This window comes from Hyperolius riggenbachi, chromosome 2 (assembly GCF_040937935.1).
Source record: "Hyperolius riggenbachi isolate aHypRig1 chromosome 2, aHypRig1.pri, whole genome shotgun sequence".
NCBI lineage: Eukaryota > Metazoa > Chordata > Amphibia > Anura > Hyperoliidae > Hyperolius > Hyperolius riggenbachi.
In genome coordinates this window covers 535490144-535513301 of record NC_090647.1, presented here as the reverse complement: position 1 = coordinate 535513301, position 23158 = coordinate 535490144, and the positions used below count along the sequence as shown (strand labels likewise).

General features: G+C 45.6%; 1 protein-coding gene across 1 annotated transcript in view; it reads right to left on the bottom strand.

Annotated features, from left to right (window-relative positions):
- The window catches only part of TMEM45A (transmembrane protein 45A), a 66017-nt gene that overhangs the window by 5197 nt on the left and 37662 nt on the right, over positions 1 to 23158 (bottom strand). Inside the window, exons 4-5 of the mRNA XM_068270700.1 lie at positions 20775 to 20959; positions 899 to 1044 (exon numbers count right to left, since the gene is read on the bottom strand). Of these exons, the coding sequence (XP_068126801.1) occupies positions 899 to 1044; positions 20775 to 20959 (331 nt within the window). The remainder of the gene's footprint in view (positions 1 to 898; positions 1045 to 20774; positions 20960 to 23158) is intronic.

The following is a 23158-nucleotide window of genomic DNA, read 5'->3' as shown; positions in this document are numbered from 1 at the left end:
TCCTGTGACATTGGACGGCCCCCACCTTATAGAGGCATTTTATTATACAGTGGTGCTGGTCAGGGCTGTGGAGTCGGAGTCAAGGAGTCGGAGCAATTTAACCTCCTTGGCGGTAACCCCGTGTGTGACACGGGGTAAGCCGCCGGAGGGTGCCGCTCAGGCCCTGCTGGGCCGATTTACATAATTTTTTTTTTCAAACACGCAGCTAGCACTTTGCTAGCTGCGTGTTTGGTCTGATCGCCGCCGCCGATGCGCCGCTACCCGCCGCGGATACAGGGCCCCCCTCCCCCGCATACCCCTTGCGTAGCCTGGCCAATCGGCGCCAGGCTGCGCTATGGGGTGGATCGGGACTCCCTGTGACGTCACGACGTCCATGACGTCGGTGACGTCACTCCTTTCGTCGCCATGGCGACGAGGGAAGCCCTCAAGGAAATCCCGTTCAGAACGGGATTTCCTTATGGGCAAGCGGCACCGGCGGCGATCGGGGCACACGGGGGGATGCCGCAGGGAGGGGGGAAGCATGTAGCTAGCGCTAGGCTAGCTACATGCTAAAAAAAAAAAAGGTGAAAAAAAACCCTCCCGTGGCCGCGCGGCCGCGGGAGTCATACCGCCAGGGGGGTTAAGGTACCTGAAGTCGGAGTTGGAGTCAGTGGTTTCAATAAACTGAGGGGTTGGATGATTTTTGAACCGAATCCATAACCTTTGTAAAGGAGTGGAGGAGTCGGAGCAATTTTGGGTATTCGGAGTTGGAGGTTTCATAAACTGAGGAGTTGGATGATTTTTATACCAGCTCCACAGCCCTGGTGCTGGTGGATCTGAGGCTGCTGACTGACAATACTCAATGCTCAAAAATAAGATCCCTCTAAGTGAAAAGTAAGAGAAGACATGGGTTACTCACCAAACAACTATTCCGTAGTTTATTCCCACGATCAGTAAAGCAAAGGCGTAGTGCCAGCAGTAGCACATTGTTATAAACATAACGTTGCCATGATCATTCTGGCTCCACTCAGGTCCGCCACCGGGGGGATACAGTACAAATCCAATCTGCAATGCACAAAACCAGAGGCGCTGTCAGCCATACTATCTCAGAAAAAAACATAAATATATATAAGTAGACTGGCTGATTGCCCGGCGTTGCCCGGGTATGTATTTGGCTGGTTTTTGGCTCCGCCTACTTTTTCTAACCCTAACACACAATTACTCACTGACCAAGTTTGTGAGCTTTGCGGTCTTTGGTATCAATAATCTGCATTGAAATGAAACAAATCTGATGGGCTGTGTGTGGCTCCACCCCCTTTTCTGAATTTGAACCCCAGTCACCCAATAACCAACTGTACCAGGTTTGAGGCCTGTGCCATTAACAGTTCAAGAATGGTAGCAATTAAATATTCCCCTTGAAAAGCAACAGGTGAAGTTTGATTCACTTTTGTAGGCTCCACCCACTTTTCTGAATATTAATCCCAGTCACCCAGTGACCAACTGTGCAAAGTTTAAAAACCCTGCCATTAACAGAATGGCTGCAGTTTACATTTTCCCAGTGAAATTTGTATTTGTCTCCACCCACTGATGACTCGGCGTTGCCCGGGTATGTATTTGACTGGTGTTGGCTCCGCCCACTTTCTAACCCTAACACACAAACACTCAATGACCAAGTTTGCGAGCTTTGGGGTCCTTGGCATCAATAATGTGTATATTCCCATAGAAATTAAACAAATCAGATAGGCTGTTTGTGGCTCCACCCCTCTCCAGCATTTGAACCCCAGTCACCCAATGACCAACTGTAGCAGGTTTGAGGCATCTGCTATTAACAGTGTACAAATGGCAGCACTTTAAATATTCCACTTGAAAATAAACAGGTGAATTTTGATTGGCTATTATAGGCTCCACCCACTTCCCTGAATATTAATATCAGTCACTCAGTGACCATCTGGGCAAAGATTGGGAACCCTGAAATAAACAGTGTAAGAAGGGCTGCAGTTTACACTTTCCCAGTGAAATTTGTTTGTGGCTCCGCCCACTTTTTGTAACCTGGACACAAAATCACTACTCAATGCCCAAGTTTGTGAGTTTTGGGGTCCTTGGCATCAATAATTTGTATATTCCCATGAAATGAAACAAATCTGATTCACTGTTTGTGGCTCTGTCCCCTTTTCTGAATTTGAACCTCAGTGACCCAATGACCAATTGTACCAGGTTTGAGGCTTGTGCCCAGCGCCGGCCCTAGACTTTTTGCCGCCTGAGGCAAATTTTAAAAAAAAAATTGCCACCGCTGCCCCTCCCCCCCCCTCCCCTCGGGGGGGGGGGGGGGGGGGCCGCCGAGCTGGAGGGGTAGCTGGCAGGACGGGGGTATTGGGCCAGCGGCGGGGAGGGGGGTCGGAACCCCCCCCTCCCTCGCCTGGGTCCCCGTCCTCCGCTCCCCTCCAGCCTAAATAGACGCAGCCGTATATGTAAGAGGCACGGGCGGGGAGGACACTCACCTCTTCCCAGCATGCGCTCCACTGACATCACTTCCTGCAGCGTTGCAGGAAGTGATGTCAGTGGAGCGCACGCTGGAGCGAGGAGGAGGTGAGTGTCTCCCCGCCCGTGCCTCTTACATATACGGCTGCGTCTATTTAGGCTGGAGGGGAGCGGAGGACGGGGGACCCAGGCGAGGGAGGGGGGGGTCCGACCCCCCTCCCCGCCGCTGGCCCAATACCCCCGTCCTGCCAGCTACCCCTCCAGCTCGGCGGGCCGGCTCCCCGCACCCACGGACGGGCGGGTGCCGCCCCTGGAAATTTGCCGCCTGAGGCAAAAGTTTCACCCCGCCTCATGAGCGGGCCGGCCCTGCTTGTGCCATTAACAGTGCAAGAATGGCAGCAATTTTAATATTCTCCTTGAAAAGTGACGTGATTTTTCATTGGCATTTTTAGGCTCCACCCACTTTTCTGAATATTAATCCCAGTCACCCAGTAACCAGCTATGCTAAGTTTGAGAACCCTGCCATTAACAGTGAAGAAGGGCTGCAGTTTACAATTTCCCAGAAAAATCTGTTTTAAACTCCACCCACTTTTTGTAACCTTGACACACAGTCACTACTCAATGACCAAGTTTGTGAGCTTTTGGGATCCTGGCATCAAAATTGTGGTAATGGAAGCAGTTTATCCAGCAAAAAAATCTGGCTGTTTTTGGCTCCGCCCCTTTACTAAATTTGAACCCCAAACACTTAACGACCGACTGTAGCAGGTTTGAGGCCTCTGCTATTAACAGTGTGAGAATGGCTGCAGTTTCAATATTCCCCTTGAAAATCAATAGGTGAATTTTGATTGGCTCTTGTAGGCTCCACCTACTTTTCCGAATATTAATCCTAGTCACCCAGTGACCAACTGTGTGAAGTTTGAGAACCCTGCCATTAACAGTGTAAGAAAAGCTGCAGTTTACATTTCCCCATGTAAAAAGTTAGTTGTTTTTGGCTCCGACCACTATTTCTAATCTTGACATACAGTCACTTAATGACCAAGTTTATGAGCTTTGGGGTCTTTGGCATCAATAATTTGCATTTTACCATTGAAATTAACCTCCCTGGCGGTAAGCCCGTGCTGAGCACGGGCTATGCCGCGCAGGGGGATTTCTCAGGCCCTGCTGGGCCGATTTTGATCATTTTCTTTTTGCAGCACGCAGCTAGCACTTTGCTAGCTGCGTGTGCCCTCTGATCGCCGCCGCTCTGCGCCAATTACGCGGCGCTCCCCGCGCCGTGAGCCCCCCCCCAGACCCCGTGTGCTGCCTGGCCAATCAGTGCCAGGCAGCGCTGAGGGGTAGATCGGTACTCCCAATGACGTCACAACGTCGATGACATAGGTGACGTCATGCCACCCATCGCCATGGCGATGGGGGAAGCCCTCCAGGAGATCCCATTCTTTGAACGGGATCTCCTGATCTCCGATCGCCAAAGGCAATCGGAGGGGCTGGGGGGATGCCGCTGAGCAGCGGCTATCATGTAGCGAGACTTTGTCTCGCTACATGGAAATAAATAAATAAATAAATAAAAAAAAGACTTTGCTGCCCCCTGGCGGATTTTTAATAAACCGCCAGGAGGGTTAAACAAATCTGATTGGCTGTTTTTGGCCCGCTCCCTTCAGAATTTAAACCCCAGTCTCCCAGTGACTGACTGTAGCAGATGTTAGGCCTCTGCCATTAAGAGTGCATGAATGGCAGCAATGTAAATATTCCCCTTGAAAATCAAAAGGTGAATTTTGATTGGCTGCTGTAGGCTCCACCCACTTTTCTGAATATTAGTCCCAGCCACCCAGTGGCCAACTGTGTCACGCTTGAGAACCCTGCCAATAACAGAATGGCTGAAATCAATCTAACAAATCTGATTGGCTGTTCACCCCTTTAGTGAATTTGGACCCCAGTCACCCAATGACTGACTATCAGGTTTGAGGCCTCTGCCACTAACAGTGCATGAATGGCAGCAATGTAAATATTCCCCTTGAAAATCAAAAGGTGAATTTTGATTGGCTGTTGTAGGCTCCACCCACATTTCTGAATATTCATCCCAGTCACCCAGTGGCCAATTGTGTAAAGTTTGGGAACCCTGCAATGTAAAAAATGAAGTTGTTGGCACCGCCCACTTTTTCTAACCTTGGCATTGTCACAATCGGTGTAGCAGAGAGAGGGTCTGATTACCGGTGAACTGCAGTATCACCAAAAATGCAGAATATACCCGATTATCGATGATCTGCAGTGTCACCGATAATCCGATATAACGCTAACCTCTGAACACCTGAGTAGTGTAAGTGCTTGGTGCAACAGTAATACCTCGAGGACTAAGCCTCAGAAACAAGTGCCGTACAGTATGAAGTACTGCAGCAATACAGATTCCTTCCAAAGGCCTGGACTCTCCCGGGGGAGGAGTCAGGCGGAGCGTAGGAAGGACAGAACGTGAGTGACACCTAGGAGAGAGTGTCACCAACAGATCTGGAAAACTGCCTCTAAAGTAAGGTCAGTTCTCGAAGTCAGGCAAGCCAGGTCGTAACACACGGACAGATACAGTACAGATTCAGAACGCAGAGGCGGAGACTAATAAACAAGCAGGGTTCGGCAACAGGGTATCAGAAATATCGGGGTACAGAATCAGGAGTCAGATGCAGAGTCTAAGAGCGAGCCGAGGTTCGGCAACAGGGTATCAGAATGACAAGGTGCAAGATCAGAATACAGAAGAATAGTAACAAGCTTGAGGAACCTGAGGAGCAGGTTCCCAATGAATACAGGATGGGCCCTGGGGCAGTAAATACAGAGCTGGCCCTGTGGAGCAGGTGCCCAGCAAATACAGAGCTGGCCCTATGGAGCAGGTACCCAGTAAATACAGAGCTGGCCCTGTGGAGCAGGTGCCCAGCACATACAGTGCTGGCCCTGAGGAGCAGGTGCCCAGCAAATACAGCGCTGGCCCTGGGGAGCAGGTGCCCAGCAAATACAGAGCTGGCCCTGTGGAGCAGGTGCCCAGCACATACAGTGCTGGCCCTGAGGAGCAGGTGCCCAGCAAATACAGCGCTGGCCCTGAGGAGCAGGTGCCCAGCAGATACAGAGCTGGCCCTGTGCAGCAGGTGCCCAGCACATACAGGCATGAACTATCTCCTAGCGATAGAGATAGTGCTCAGGGTCGGGAAGGCCAAGTCGGCAACTCACAGACAAACAAAGTACAGGATCAGAAGACAGAGGCAGTGTAGTCAGACAGGCAGAAAGTCATAACAGATAATCACAATCAAACTAGTACTTTAGACTATCAACAGAATCTAGCTAAGTGTAGGATTACAGCTCCAGCTGGTCCCGGCACACTTTCGGATCTGACTAAGGGTCTGCGTGCTACCACGAAGTGATTGCAACGACAGGCAACCAGCAACTGACTAAGCAGCAGAATATATAGTTGCTGGACTCTGCTGCCCCGCCCGAACCATTCAGCCAATCATGAGTCCTGCAGGAATCAGCTGACCTTCCTGATCAGCTGACACTTCCTCTGCAGGTATAAAAGTCCTGAATTCAGGCCCACGCGAGCATAGCTCTCCATCTGCCTAGATGCACTAACAGACCCAGCCACACCAAGCACATGCTGCTGCATGCAAACAGCCGCTTTGCTGTCAGGACATGCGGCGGCTTTTCCGCGTTCCACCACACAACCAGACGCAAGCAAACCGCCGCGTAGGACGCGGAGTCAGCCGCCTGCCTCTTGGCACACACGGCGGCTTTTCCGCGTTTCCTCACAGTACCCCCCCTCCTGAGGCGTGGACTCCGGACACGCCCCAGGAGACAATGATAGCGACGTCCTCATCTCATCTTCACCTGATCAGATACCAAAGTCGAGGACCGTCCTATGTCAGATTCAGAATTTTGGAACAAGGTATAAATGTAACAGTCACTAAATGTCTCGCATTCCCGAACATAAATACAAGCTTTCACAGGTGCGAGATTTCTCATGAGTGACAACCGGTGCATCAGGCGAAAAACATTTCCCACACTCAGAACATGAATACGTTTTCTCATCGGTGTGAGACTTCCCATGACTGAGAAGTTCAGTGTTATTTACAAAACATTTTACACACTCAGGAGATGAATAAAGCTATCCCCCGCAGTGTGAGTTTCTACGATTGACAAGATTTGTGTTATGTTTAAAACATTTCCCACACTCAGAACATTAATGTAATTTCCCATCAGTGTGAGACTTCCCATGACTGAGAAGTTCTTCCTCACATACAGAACACCAGTACCGCTTCTCTCCGGTGTGAGATCTCCCATGGGCTACAGGCGGTAGTTCGGGTACAAAAGGGACCCCACACTCAAAACATGAATACATTTTCTCATTGGTGTGAGACTTCCCATGACTGAGAAGTTTCTCCTCACATACAGGACACACGTATAATTTCTCACCTGTGTGAGATTTCCCATTAGTCACAGGTCGTCCCTCAGGTACAAAAGAGTCCCCACACTTAGAACACAAATATATGTATCCCTTAAAGTGGGGCCTACTATGGTTGACAAGATCTAAATTATGCTCAGAACATGAATGTGGTTTCTTGTTACTTAGAATCTGGTCAGATGATGGAGCTGAAGACTGTACGGTTTCAGACTCCTGAACTCGATTTGCTGCAATAAGCAAGCTTGACCCTTGCACAGCAGATTCATGACTATAGATAGAGCCATCACTTTCATAAAGTTCGGAAATGTTGTCCGCATAGTAGCTCTCTATCTGTTGTTCCTCAAAACTGATCTCTGATCCCAGTGAGGTCGCACTTCCCCTATACGAGTTTTCACCAGAATGCAATTCCTCAGGAACAATAGGTGATGCAGGATGTACATGGGACTTTCTATGATTGAGGAGATCTGCATAATATACAAAATCCTCTTTACACTGTGAACATGGAAAAGATTTATCAGACGGACGGGAGGTATCTAAATCGGGGTGATATTTAAGCGACAGATTTCCCACCATAAGTTTAGTTACACCAACACATGGTTTCTGGAGGCCGGGATCTGAACTAGCACCAGAACCCGTATTTCCCGGGGATGGCGCAGCAGACTCCTTAGAACTCGGGCCTCTCACCATCCCCAAAAATTTTCTTGACTTTTTCCTGCAATTTCGTACCCAATGGTCATGTTGTCCGCAATAGAAGCAAAGACCCTCTAGGCGTCTTCGCGTCCTCTCTGATTCAGATAACCTAGAGTGGTGCCCTACGAATTTCCCAGGTGAGGGTACTCTAGATTGAATTACAGAGGGGGGTGACACTGGTGCAACAGAGTTTAAAATACCCTTAATTGACTCAGTCAGTTGGTTAACCTGAGTCTGCAATGTATCAACCGTTTTCTTAACCTCCTTAAGAGTAGCGGTTAACACATCGATCCGTTCATCAAGTGTCACCATGTTTCTTTTGGCCTGTCGTTCTGTCACGATCGGTGTAGCAGAGAGAGGGTCTGATTACCGGTGAACTGCAGTATCACCAAAAATGCAGAATATACCCGATTATCGATGATCTGCAGTGTCACCGATAATCCGATATAATGCTAACCTCTGAACACCTGAGTAGTGTAAGTGCTTGGTGCAACAGTAATACCTTGAGGACTAAGCCTCAGAAACAAGTGCCGTACAGTATGAAGTACTGCAGCAATACAGATTCCTTCCGAAGGCCTGGACTCTCTCGGGGGAGGAGTCAGGTGGAGCGTAGGAAGGACAGAACGTGAGTGACACCTAGGAGAGAGTGTCACCAACAGATCTGGGAACTGCCTCTAACAGTAAGGTCAGTTCTCGAAGTCAAGCAAGCCAGGTCGTAACACACGGACAGATACAGTACAGATTCAGAACGCAGAGGCGGAGACTAATAAACAAGCAGGGTTCGGCAACAGGGTATCAGAAATATCGGGGTACAGAATCAGGAGTCAGATGCAGAGTCTAAGAGCGAGCCGAGGTTCGGCAACAGGGTATCAGAAATATCGGGGTACAGAATCAGGAGTCAGATGCAGAGTCTAAGAGCGAGCCGAGGTTCGGCAACAGGGTATCAGAATGACAAGGTGCAAGATCAGAATACAGAAGAATAGTAACAAGCTTGAGGAACCTGAGGAGCAGGTTCCCAATGAATACAGGATGGGCCCTGGGGCAGCAAATACAGAGCTGGCCCTATGGAGCAGGTACCCAGTAAATACAGAGCTGGCCCTGTGGAGCAGGTGCCCAGCACATACAGTGCTGGCCCTGAGGAGCAGGTGCCCAGCAAATACAGCGCTGGCCCTGAGGAGCAGGTGCCCAGCAAATACAGAGCTGGCCCTGTGAGCAGGTGCCCAGCAGATACAGAGCTGGCCCTATGGAGCAGGTGCCCAGCACATACAGAGCTGGCCCTGTGAAGCAGGTGCCCAGCAAATACAGAGCTGGCCCTATGGAGCAGGTACCCAGTAAATACAGAGCTGGCCCTGTGGAGCAGGTGCCCAGCACATACAGTGCTGGCCCTGAGGAGCAGGTGCCCAGCAAATACAGCGCTGGCCCTGAGGAGCAGGTGCCCAGCAAATACAGAGTTGGCCCTGTGAGCAGGTGCCCAGCAGATACAGAGCTGGCCCTGTGCAGCAGGTGCCCAGCACATACAGGCATGAACTATCTCCTAGCGATAGAGATAGTTCTCAGGGTCGGGAAGGCCAAGTCGGCAACTCACAGACAAACAAAGTACAGGATCAGAAGACAGAGGCAGTGTAGTCAGACAGGCTTTAGACTATCAACAGAATCTAGCTAAGTGTAGGATTACAGCTCCAGCTGGTCCCGGCACACTTTCGGATCTGACTAAGGGTCTGCGTGCTACCACATAGTGATCGCAACGACAGGCAACCAGCAACTGACTAAGCAGCAGAATATATAGTTGCTGGACTCTGCTGCCCCGCCCGAACCATTCAGCCAATCATGAGTCCTGCAGGAATCAGCTGACCTTCCTGATCAGCTGACACTTCCTCTGCAGGTATAAAAGTCCTGAATTCAGGCCCGCGCGAGCATAGCTCTCCATCTGCCTAGATGCACTAACAGACCCAGCCACACCAAGCACATGCTGCTGCATGCAAACAGCCGCTTTGCTGTCAGGACATGCGGCGGCTTTTCCGCGTTCCACCACACAACCAGACGCAAGCAAACCGCCGCGTAGGACGCGGAGTCAGCCGCCTGCCTCTTGGCACACACGGCGGCTTTTCCGCGTTTCCTCACAGGCATACAGTCACTCAATTATCAAGTTTATCAGCTTTGGGGTCCTTGGTATCAATACTTTGTATATTCCCATTGAAAAATAAACAAATCTGGCTGTTTGTGGCTCCGCCCCCTTCCTGAATTTGGACCCTAGTCACCCAGTGACCAACTGTACGAGGTTTGAGGCATCTGCTTTTACCAGTATAAGAGAATGGTAGCAGATGAAATATTCCCTTTGAAAATCAAAAGGTGAATTTTTATTGGCTGTTGTAGGCTCCACCCACCTTCCAAAATCTTAATCTGTCACCCAATGACTAACTGTGCAAAGTTTGAGAACCCTGCCATTAACGGTGTAAGAATGGCTGCAGTTTATATTTTCCCAGTAAAAGTTGTTTTGGCTCCGCCCACTTTTTGTAACCTTGACACACAGTCACTTGATGAGCAAGTTTGTGAGCTGTCAGGTTCCTGGCATCAAAAATGTGTGAATGAAAGCAGTTTATCCACCACGGAAATCTGATTGGCTGTATGTGGCCCCGCCCCTTTCGTGAATTTTGACCCCAGTCACCCAATGACCGACTGTAGCAAGTTTGAAGCCTCTGCCATTAAAAGTGTAAGAATAGCAGCAGTTTAAATATTCCCCTTGAAAATCAATAGGTGAATTTTGATTGGCAGTTGTAGGCTCCACCCATTTTCTTGAATCTTAATCACATTCACCCAGTGACCAAGTGTGGCAAGTTTGAGACCCCTGCGATTAACAGTCTAAGAATGGCTGCAGTTTACATTTTCCCATTTAAAATGAACGGCTGAAATTTGATTGGCTGTTTTATGCTCCGCCCACTTTTCCTGGATTTGTAACCTCGGTCACCAAGTGACCACCTGTGCCATGTGTGGGGACTCTGGCTTGATTACTGTGAGAATGGCAGCCTTTTACATTTTTTCCATTGACTTTAATGGGTGGAATCTGATTTGCTGTTTGTAGCTCCGCCCAGGTGTGCAGGGGGGCCGCGAGACCCCCAGAACATATCATCCCAGGTAGTAAGGGATCTGTGTACCAAGTTTCGTTCAAATCGGTCAAGCCGTTTTCGCGTGATCGCGGCACATACACACATACATACATACACACACACACACACACACACACACACATACATCCGATTTTATATATATAGATAAATACTTGCTCTACTTACATGACAGATGTACTGCACTGTCCACATTTTTATTTTAATGATTTCTCTAAAAGTATATAAAGAAAAAATCTGTCCATTTTGACTGTGTCTATCTTGAAGCCAATCCTGACATAATTTCCTCCCTTGTCTGTGTATGCTTTGCTTGCCCTCCTACCAGTCTTCAGACACTCCCACCCAGCTCTGAGGTAGAAAGTGCATTGTCTCAGCATGAGAAATATTGGCCAATCAGAGAGGAACAGAGGTGTGTGAGGGGAAAACAGGAGGGAAAGAGGCTTCAGCCAATCAGGCTGCATTAGCTATGTCTGAGGGGAAAGTAAAGAAGAAAAAAAGAAAACCCAGCATGCCCTGCAACTTCCTTTGTGCAGCAGATGTACCAAATAACAACCAGGGAAACTGGGGAATGATGTTTTATGGAGAAGAAAAGTAAGAGTGAATGTTAACTTTTGGATTGCCTGGTTAGCATCCTCATTACTTGATTACCAGATAAAAATAAAGAATTGATATTATGCCTGACAGTTACACTTTAACCCCCTTGGTGTTCTGATTCTTTCCGGATTTTAGGGTCTAAAAGCGGTGCAATTTTTTTGCACCCTTTCAGACCCTAAAACCTTGAAAAAATCATGCTGCCAGGGAGATCTGCAGCAGTTCCAGCAATCACTCACCTCTCTGGCTCCAGCGCTGCAGTTAAGTCTCCATCCTACGGGTGGCGCTGCAACTCTAAAGTGAGATTGCCGGCTGTTGTTATGACGACAGCAGGCGATCTCACCAACAGGAAGCAGAGCCCCGGAGGAGAGGAAGAAGAATGCCAGCCGACGTTGGGATCCCCCGGGTGGTATGTACAAACGGCCGCTGCACGCTATACTCTGCACACAGCCTCTGGTGGCTACCCTGAGCAGAGGTCGGGATTACCGCTCGGAGCTGCGGTTTTCCGTCCTGACCCTAGCTCAGGATTACCGCCTAGGAGGTTAAACGCAGCATATAAAAACTACTAATGGAAAGATTCATTAACCACTTCACCACTACAGGAAGTGTTCTTCCTATGGAGCAGAGCAATTTTTACCTTTCAGCACTCCTCCCATTAATTCACCAACAACTCTATCACTACGTATCACACCTAAATGATCTATACATTGTTTTTTTTAGGTGGTAATTCTAGTTAAGAATTTGTGTATTTTATATGTATTTTAAAGGGAATAAGAAGAAAAAAATTGAAACAATTCATTATTTCTCCGTTTTCAGCCATGATAATTTTAAAATAAAATGTGCGACTAGATAAAACCCACACATTGTATCTGCCTATTTGTCCCGGTTATTACAACGTTTCAATTATGTCCCTTGTAAAATATTTTATTTGGGAATAAAGGTGTATTTTTGTGTTTTTTTGGTTCTCTCATTTTATCATGCAGTATGAGGATCAGCAGATACTGAATACTATGATCAGATTGTGTAAGTAATCTCTCATACTACAAAGAGGTGGTAAAACTGGTCAGTGATTGGTCAATCATAATTGAAAGTGTGTACAGGCTTTACTCTCTCATCCGTTGTTTAGCTGGTGAACTTTTTTCCCAGCAGCAGGACACAGAAATAATTGTCGGTGCTCCCAATGATTGTGCTTATTCAGGCTACATACTGTATCTATTATTTACTGTAGTTTACTGGCTGCATTCCCCATTTCCGCTTTCAATCTGAAATATGTTTAATGGACAGGATGCATCAGGAGAGAGATTGGAAGCCAGACTGAGCAGATGACGCTCCAGCCAAACAAAGCATTTTCTGATGGCCTGTAGCCATGCGCTACTATCACTCTAGCTAATAGAAGTTGTACAGTATGGCGCTCACGATGGGTATCAGGTCTCTTTCACAGTAGGATGTTGCGGTTTGATGTGTCATTAAAGTCACAACGCAAATTACAACGCAACGCCCCCAAAAAGTTGCATTGCAACTTAATGCTCCATTATCGTCGCATACAGTAGAGCATACAGACAATGAAAAGTATGCTTCCAAGTCATTACTGAGCATGTGCAAACCGTCTAACGCAGCTAATAATGTGTATAACACACTGCAGGCAATACTTTCACTTAACGTGCAGCGTTAGTCACCAACGCAACGTGTGCACTGTGCATTGATTTTTCATTGCAGTGAGTTATTCTGCGTTAAATTTTGTTTTAACGTGCGACTTTAATGTCGCACTGTGAAAGAGGCCTTAAAGAGAAACTCCGACCAACAATTGAACTTTATCCCAATCAGTAGCTGATATCCCCTTTTACATGAGAAATCTATTCCTTTTCACAAACAGACCATCAGGGGGCGCTGTATGGCTGATAATGTGGTGAAACCCCTCCCACAAAGAAATTCTGAGTACATACTCTTGGCAGTTTCCTGTCTGTGAACCCTGTTGCATTGTGGGAAATAGCTGTTTACAGCTGTTTCCAACTGCCAAAACAGCAAGCAGCAGCTACATCACTTGCCAGCAGTAAAAATGTCACCATGTGATAAATGTCAGAATATAAATCAGGGATTTAAAATATTTTACAATGAGCAAACACTGACTAAATCATTTATACATAATTATTGTAAAAATGAAGCACTTTTTTATTACGTAATTTTCACTGGAGTTCCTCTTTAAGATGCCCTGTAGTGACATACAGGTGAAAACTAGAAAACTCAATTTCTTACAGTAATTCAACTTAAAAGGTGAAAATAATATATGAAATAGGAACCCTTTGCAAGTGTTTTGGATGAATTAGCTGATTAGAGTCTGACACTTTGAGCCTAGAATATTGAACATTTTCACAATATATCAAGGTACTATTGGATTTGATCCAGCCCATTGTCCATTAGCAAACTGGTCAAAGTGCCTTGGCACTCCATATAGCAAGGGCTTATGGGAGCTCAGTCTGGGCAGGAGGAGGAGGAGGAGAAGGAGGTTACTAGCCAGAGATTTCAGAGGCAGAGGGGATGAGGGAGGAGGAGAGGGGAGTGAGCTGAGGGCTGGAGATGCAGATCAGCTTGACTGTGTGTAATGTGACAAACAAAACATGGCTGCTGTCATTGTATCACAGGAATAAATAAACATGAAACTGTTGAAGCTGTTTGCAGTTAGATTTGCTGTGTAAACTATCGAAACCTTAGATAAGATATATAGACAAGTTACTTGTCAGTTAGTTTTTCATCTCGGATCCACTTTAAATGACATTTAAATTAGTTTATTGGCCGCTTTGTTGTTCAGTGTGTACAGGACGTTTGAACGACTTATTGTTTCCTCTTAAAGTCATTCAAAAGACCAAACCAAATGACTATTAAGCATTACGTTGGAGGTGTGTACGTACCTTTAGCCTGTTTAAATTGGTTTTTATTATGTTATTTATTGGTGGACGTCTTCTACACCCCTAGTATCTTATGACACTTTAGAAACCGTAGACATTTTTTATTTTTTTTCAGTTTGAACTGCCCCAAATTTTCTGATTTGATTTCCCACTGGTAGAAAACTAAATCCAAATGTTTAATTGAATCTTACTGAAAGTAAATAATGATGCCGATAGTTGTTTATAAATAGCGTGACGGGTCTCGTAGGAAGGCCACATCCAACATTCAATAAATATACACAAGAGGACAGAAAAAAATAACAGCACTGTGAAATGGGAATAGGAACGTTCCCCGAGGAACCAGCACAACACCTGGTCCTCATAGCTGCATCCTCTCTAGAGAAGGACATTACAGAGCTATACACCATGCAGAACACCGAGGAAGCGTTGCCAAAGACACCACTGCAGTCCTTTTAGGAACATGTACTATACATAACAAACAATCATAAACTCTTAAAATACACTCGCAGCAATCTGGAACTCTAGTAGCAGTTAAAGGGACCCTGAACAAAGAAAATGAACAGAATCTGGACTTACCTAGGGCTTCCTCCCGCACCAACAAGGTCCCTCAGCATCCTCTGGTCCCCTCTGTGGTCCCGCTGGCAGCTCTGTTAACCCGGTAACTACAGCTGAAGTCATGCACGACTTCAGCCATAGTCACCGTGGTAACAGAGCCACCTTGTCCGTGCACCTGGCACGATCACACGCCAGTCGCTGTAAGCGCCCTGCGCATGCACGGTTCAGTCTTTCGAGAATGCACCGGATGCTTACGGTGACCAGAGTGATGATGCGCCGGGTGTGCGGATGGGCCGTGCATGCGCAACTTCAGCAGAAGGCGCTGGGTTAACAGAGCCGCCAGCGGGACCACGGAGGGGCTTCCAGAGGAAGCCCCAGGTAAGTCCAGATTCCGTTTATTTGCTCGGCTCAGTATCCCTTTAAAAACAATTAGGCTGCAAAATTGTATTTGGTTGAAAAAAAATGGAGGATATGAGCTTCCAAAATAGATTGTACGCAACAACATTTTGTACTGGACCATTTCACCAGCGTTGAGGTTTCCTCCATAGAATGGGTGCCTACTCTACTTATGCCAATAAGCAAACAAGCAAACATTTCTCACCTGAGATTCATGCTGAAGCACTGTCAGGTTCTCCCAATATAGAGAATACATGTATGTGATTGTTAAATTGTATATATTGAAAGCCTTTTTTTGCAGAGCCCTCCTACCGGTGTGATCTTCACCACCATTGGACTGAGCGACTTGTCTGCTATTTATCCCTACCTTGCAATCGACACACCATTGTTTATTGTTATATCACTATTTTGTGTACTATGCTTTAATAGCACTGTATAACTTTGTTCAATGTTCTATTGTCTCCCCTATCTATTGTACAGTGCTGCGCGTGATATGTTAGTGCTTTAAAAATAAAGTTTCATAAAGATATAACGCATGCACATAAATCATATCTCCAGGGACCATTTCTACAGAGGGCACCTCAACGCTGGTGAACTGGTCCAGTACAGAATGTTGTTGCATGCAAACAAATACATAGTTACATAGTTATTTTGGTTGAAAAAAGACATACGTCCATCGAGTTCAACCAGAAAACAAAGTACAACACCAGCCTGCTCCCTGAAATATCTCTGTTGATCCAGAGGAAGGCGAAAAAACCCTTAATTGGCATGGTCTAATTAGCCCCAAAAGGGAAAAAAATTCCTTCCCGACTCCAGATGGCAATCAAATAAAATCCCTGGATCAACATCATTAGGCATTACCTAGTAATTGTAGCCATGGATGTCTTTCAATGCAAGGAAAGCATCTAAGCCCCCTTTAAAGAGAATCAGAGAGGAATAATTAAAAGTTATTTTTACATACCTGGGGCTTCCCACAGCTGCAGAAACCCTAATCGCTCCCACGCTGCGGTCCTCAGCTTCCTCCGTTCGCCGGTGCGGGTCCCGTCACTTCAGCCCGACTGGCCAGTCGATCGTAGCTGAGGACCTCGGCGTGGGAGCGATTAGGGTTTCTGCAGCTGCGGGAAGCCCCAGGTATGTATAAATAACTTTTAATTATTCCTCTCTGGTTTCCTTTAAATGCAGGTATAGAGTTTGCCATAACGACTTCCTGTGGCAATGCATTCCACACCTTAATCACTCTTACTGTAAAGAACCCTTTCCTAAATAAATGGCTAAAACATGTTTTTTTTTTACAATTTGGCAAACTGGGTGTTTTTATTGCTACTAGATTTCCAGCTTGCTGTGAGTGTGTTTTGAGTGTAGAGGGTTAATGACCGTCTGTAGGTAAACTGACCACTCCCCTCAGCACCTGCCTTCCACTTAAAGCTCACCTGAACTTAAAACTTCCTCTCTGCTCTAAAAGATATGCAACAGCATAATAACCTTTAAAGAAAAACCTTTCTTTATTACACCTGATACAAATCCTGCAATAAATCTGCAGTGTCTACTTTCTCCTTTCATGGAAGCAGACATATTGTTAACATCCTGTGTTTACAAATTAGCTGCTCTGCCGTTGCAGAAAATATTCCTGAGCTGACACAGCTGAAGGGATCAAATTACAACTTCTCCTTAGTCACAGATGAGGGGGAAGTAGACTGGCAGTACTCTCTAAATATATATAGGGTGCATTTCTCTATGTTTTCCTTCTGTCCGGTGCAAGAGTTCAGGTCCACTTTAAAACCCTGGTCCCAGCAAGATGAGCATGGCTACCATTGTATGTATGTAGGTGTACTGCATAACCCAGAGGTGCCCACACTTACCTAATGGGCACCCCTGACATAACCTGATGGAACTATGGGAAGGCTTTTATTGATCTGCAAGTACAACTACAACCACATGAGGGCAGCAGTGCTCCAAAGATAAAACTGCTTCACAAACTAATATTTCGGCAATGTCAGAAGGATTTTGCATGTTGCCTACAGGAGGCTGTGTGGTAAAAGCATATATTTAGTGTGAACTGTTTACAGTTTCAAAACTAGCTGGGGGCCAGTGCACACTGAAAACCGCTAGCAGATCCACAAAATGCTCAAGGTTTTTGAAGCAGATTTTTAGAGCGATTCTAGGCATGAGGGCTTGTTTCCACTCGTGCGGTGGGAATCGGCGCGGTAAAAATTTGCATGCGGGTGCGAATTCGCATGGATGAGGATGTAAGCGAATTTAACCATGGCAGTGCCTGTGTGCTTTCCCATTGATTCCATGTGAATTCACATGAAAATTCGCATACCAAAACCGCATGCAAATTTCCTATTAAATACATTGTATGCGATTCGCATAGCGGTATGCGAATTCTGATGGCTCTGCCGTGCAGATTTTTTCTGCACAGAAAAACGCTCAGAAATCCTGACAAGTGGAAACAGGCCCATCCACTTGTATTGTCTATGCAAATCTGCATGCAGGAAACGCATGCAGATTCGCTCTAGTGGAAACGGGCCCTTTTCCACTAGCAATCGCAATCACAAATGCCAGCGATTGCGATTTTTCATTCATTCTGTTATGCGATTGCATTTGCGATTTTCATTTGCATTGCATTATCATCGTAAAAATCGCTCCAGAAAGCGATTGCGATTTGTGATTTACAAATCGAATCACTATAGTAGAAAATACTTCTCGTGATTTCTATGATAAAGTAGCAACCCTAGCAATTTAAAAATCACTAGCGATTTGCGATTTTGCGATTCAGCAATCGCAATCGTTCTAGTGAAAAAGGGCCCTCAGAGATTTTCTAAACATGCCTAGCGTTTTTTGGAGCGTTTTTGTGTAGCAGATTTCATATACTGTTATGGCCCTTTCACACCTAAGCGGGAATCGTGCGATTCCCGCTAATCGCTAAAGCGCTAGCGTTTTTTAAAAACGCTAGTGCTATATTAGTCTATGGCAGTGTTCACACTTGAGCGATTATCGCTAATCGCAAACGTGTTGCATGCAGCATTTTTCCGGCGATTTAGGAGTGATCGCCATTAGCATATATAGAAAGACTAATCGCGATCGCTCCAAAAACGCAAATTTGTACAGTGATTTTTCCGCGTTAAATCGCAGAAAAATCACCCACAAAAAAACGCTACAAATCGCTAGTGGTTAGTGTTTTTTGGTGTGAATGGGCCCTATCAGTAAAGCTGTAACTGAACAGCTTCTGTAACAAAAACGCCTGGAAAACCGCTCTGGTCTAGTGCTTTTCAGAGCGTTTTTCCACTTTCCTATACTTTAACATTGAGGCAGAAACACTTCAGAAATCTAAAACATGCTGCAGCCCCCGAGTTTGCGTTTGTGGAAAAACCGAACCGCTCTGGTGTGCACCCTCCCATTGAAATACATTACCCAAGCAGCTTTCAATCCGCTAGCATTTTTAAAAATGCTCTAAAATTGCTCTGGTGTGCACCAGCCCTAAGAGGTACAGACTAACCAGCAAGCTCATGGTGATCCAGAACTCATTGGAGTGTGTGAGGGGCTACAATGGACCTAAAAGCCCCCTTACTAAAATGCTATGGAAAACAAAAGTTTGCTTTCTTAAAACAGAAAGTATTTGCGATAATTCAGGTTGGAGTGAGCTCCCAGATGTCTCCCAGTGCATCACTGCTGAATATATGCAAATTATCTCAGTACACCTAACAAGAAAGAAGACAGATATAGCATTTTTACCATAAACAAAATCAAATGAAGGGCAACTACTACTTTGGTGATCGATGTGTATAATGGGCGGTACCACAAGGACGTCAGAAGTGTCTGATGTTGTCGCTCATGCATTGCACAGAAACACTGCTGCATGCATTTTAGTTTTGGTCCGTAGCTAGTGCTGTCGCATTCGCTGTCACTGAACTGGATCAGCACTACAATGGAGTATAACACAGGTGTCATGTGTTGATGCAGAGACACACGGCCATCTGTGTTGTATAGTGGAAATGAGGCCTACAGTTGTAAAGCAAAGCTAAACTGAAAACAAAAAGATGTAAAATTAATCAAAGCGTTGGTCAACTGAAGTGAAAGGTATACGGAGGCTGCCATATTTATTTCTTTTTAAGCAATACCAGTTGCCTGGCTGTTCTGCTGATCATCTGCCTCTAATACTTTTAGCCATAGCCCCTGAACAAGCATGCAGCAGATCAGGTGTTTCTGACATTGTCAGATCTGACAAGATTCGCTGTATGCTTGTTTCTGGTGTTCTTCAGACACTACTGCAGCCACATAGACCAGCAGGGCTGCCAGGCAACTAGTATTGTGTGAAAGGAAATAAATATGGCAGCCTCCATATACCTCTCATCTCAGTTGCCCTTTAAAGTGGCCCTGTATTGAAATACAGTAGAATGCAGTATATTATTCAAGATACCCACTTTTTCTGTAATTTTCCTGGTTCCCGCATCAGAAACACTTCCTATTCATTAAAGCACACCTGAAGTGAGAGGGATATGGAAGCTGCCATATTTTTTTCCTAATCAACAATACCAGTTGCCTGGCTGTCCTGCTGATCCTCTGCCTCTAACACTTTTCGCTATAGACCCTGAGCAAGCATGCAAATCAGGTGCTCTGACTGAAGTGTGACTGGATAATCTGCATGCTTGTTTCAGGTGTGTGATTCAGACACTATTGAAGCCAAAGAGATAAGCAGGAAAGCCAGGCAACTGGTATAGTTTAAAAGGAAGTCAAATTATAAGCCTCCATATCCCTGTCAGTTTAAGTGCCCTTTAAGCTTCTTTTGTGGGTGTGCACTTTCTACTAACCCTTTCCAACTTTTTTTTTGTTTAAGGCCTCCTTCACAGTGCAACGTTAAAGTCGCACGTTAGAAAATGATTCAACGCAGACTAACGCACAGCAATACTAAGTTGTGAGACAATCACAGTGCCCACGTTGAGTAACGTGTAGCATTATTAGAAAGTGCTGCATGCTATGCGTTATACACGTTATTAGCTGCGTTAGACGGTTTGCACATGCTCAGTAATGACTTGGAAGCATACTTTTCATTGCCTGTATGCTCTACTGTATGCGACCATAACGGGGCATTAAGTTGCGTTGCGACTTTTTTTGGGCGTTGCATTGTAATTTGCGTTGGGAGTTTATCGTCGCATCAAAACGCAACGTCCCACCGTGAAAGAGGCCTAAAGTGGACATGAATTCTTGCACAGACACAAGGAAAACATAACCGAAATGCACCCTGTATGTATTTAAAGAGTTAGCCTGTGTAATTCCCCCTCATTTCTGTCTAATCACTAGTTGTAATTTGATCCCTCCCCTGTGTCACATGACTGCCTATGGCAGATAAGCCCATTTGACAGCACAGGCTGTAAACAATCTGTCTGCTTCCATGAATCAGGAAGTAAAAAAGTGCAGATTTATTTTAGGATTTGTATCAGCTGTAACAAAGACATGTTTTTGTTTAAAGGCTATTATACTGTTGTGCATCTTTTAGAGCAGAGAGGAGGTCTGAGATCAGGTCCACTTTAGATAGCCCTGAATGGGGGGAAACAAACTCAATAAAGGCCATGCATAAGACAGAGCATGATTGGTTTAGTTAGGTTGAGGTGTGAAGGCCTCACTCACCTGCCAGAACCAGCTGCCCTGCAATATACACAGACTGCATCGGAACAGCTCCAGGATGATGTTTCCTCGCATGAAGACCTCCAGAAATATACACAGCGCTCCTCCAAACACAGCAAACAGGAGGAGGAGATGGATGTGGAGATCCAGCTCCTGCCGGCCATGGACGTGGTAATAGAACAGGAACCCTGAAATAAAGAGAACACTTCACATTACATGAATGAAATGGATTCTGTCATAACTTCACACATGCCACAGGAAGGTATACAGTATATACTGTACATCATGGGAATAATTTGCCTTCTTAAAGGATACCCGAAGTGACATGTGACATGATGAGATAGACATGTGTATGTACAGTGCCTAGCACACAAATAACTAGGCTGTGTTTCTTTTTTTCTTTCTCTGTCCGAAAGAGTTAAATATCAGGTATGTAAGTGACTGACTCAGTCCTGACAGTCCAGTCAAGAAGTGACTACAGTGTGACCCTCACTGATAATAAATTCCAACTATAAAGCCTCATCTACACGCGTAGATGAGGCGGCTGATGCGGCTCGATTGATAAGATCAGACAGGAAGGATCTCCCCACCGCCGATTCCCTGCTCGCTTCCCGCGAGGGGACAATGGCAGGGAATCGAGCAGAAGATAAGCAGCGCCGGCGGGGACGAGCGGGGAACCGAATCCGGCGCACGCGCAGGGACGCGGAAGAGACGATCCGGCGGTTAATCGAGCCGCCGGATCGGAGCCTCATCTACGCGTGTAGATGAGGCTTTAAACACTTTCCTATCAGAAAATGGCTTCTGAGAGCAAGAAAGAGATAAAAAGGGAAATTTCTTATCAGTGAGGGTCACAATGTAGTGACTTCCTGTCTGAGTCAGCCACTTACATACCTGATATTTAACTCTTTCAGGCAGAGAAAGAAAAAAAGGGACACAGCATAGTTATTTGTGTGCTAGGCACTGTACATACACATGTCTATCTCATCATGTCACATGTCACTTCAGGTATCCTTTAAGACAGACGGTATTTGCGACTGTTCAGTTTAAGTGATCATATGATGTCTCCCACAATGCATCACTGCTGAATTAGCAAATCATCCCATTGTTGTCCCTGATAGCTAAATACACCTCCAGAACTGCTGTAATACAATGATGTACTATCTAATTGTACAGAGCCACACTAATACAAAATGCATAGAGACATGTTTCACACTGGTTGGTACTCATCAGTGCATGGCATGGATTAACCACTTGAGGACCACAGTCTTTTCCCCCCTTAAGGACCAGAGCCTTTTCTTCTATTCAGACCACTGCAGCTTTCACGGTTTATTGCTCGCTCATACAACCTACCACCTAAATGAATTTTACCTCCTTTTCTTGTCACTAATACAGCTTTCTTTTGGTGTTATTTGATTGCTGCTGCGAGTTTTAGTTTTTATTATATTCATCAAAAAAGACATGAATTTTGTAAAAAAAATGACTTTTTTAACTTTCTGTGCTGACATTTTTCAAATAAAGTAAAATTTCCTATACATTTGAGCGCGAAAGTTATTCTGCTACATGTCTTTGATAAAAAAAACAACCATTCAGTGTATATTTATTGGATTGGGTAAAAGTTATAGCGTTTACAAACTATGGTGCCAAAAGTGAATTTTCCTATTTTCAAGCATCTCTGACTATTCTGACCCCCTGTCATGTTTCATGAGGTGCTAAAATTCCAGGATAGTATAAATACCCCCCAAATGACCCCATTTTGGAAAGAAGACATCCCAAAGTATTCAGTGAGAGGTATGGTGAGTTCATAGAAGATTTTATTTTTTGTCACAAGTTAGCGGAAAATGACACTTTGTGACAAAAAAAAAAAAAAAAAGTTTCCATTTCTTCTAACTTGCGACAAAAAAAAAATGAAATCTGCCACGGACTCACTATGCTCCTCTCTGAATACCTTGAAGTGTCTACTTTCCAAAATGGGGTCATTTGTGGGGTGTGTTCACTGTCCTGGCATTTTGGGGGGTGCCTAATTGTAAGCACCCCTGTAAAGCCTAAAGATGCTCATTGGACTTTGGGCCCCTTAGCGCAGTTAGGCTGCAAAAAAGTGCCACACATGTGGTATTGCCGTACTCAGGAGAAGTAGTATAATGTGTTTTGGGGTGTATTTTTACACATACCCATGCTGGGTGGGAGAAATATCTCCGTAAATGACAATTTTTTGATTTTTTTACACACAATTGTCTATTTACAAAGATATTTCTCCCACTCAGCATGGGTTGGGGTAAAAATACACCCCAAAACACATTATACTACTTCTCCTGAGTACGGCGATACCACATGTGTGGCACTTTTTTGCACCCTAACTGCACTAGGGGGCCCAAAGTCCAATGAGTACC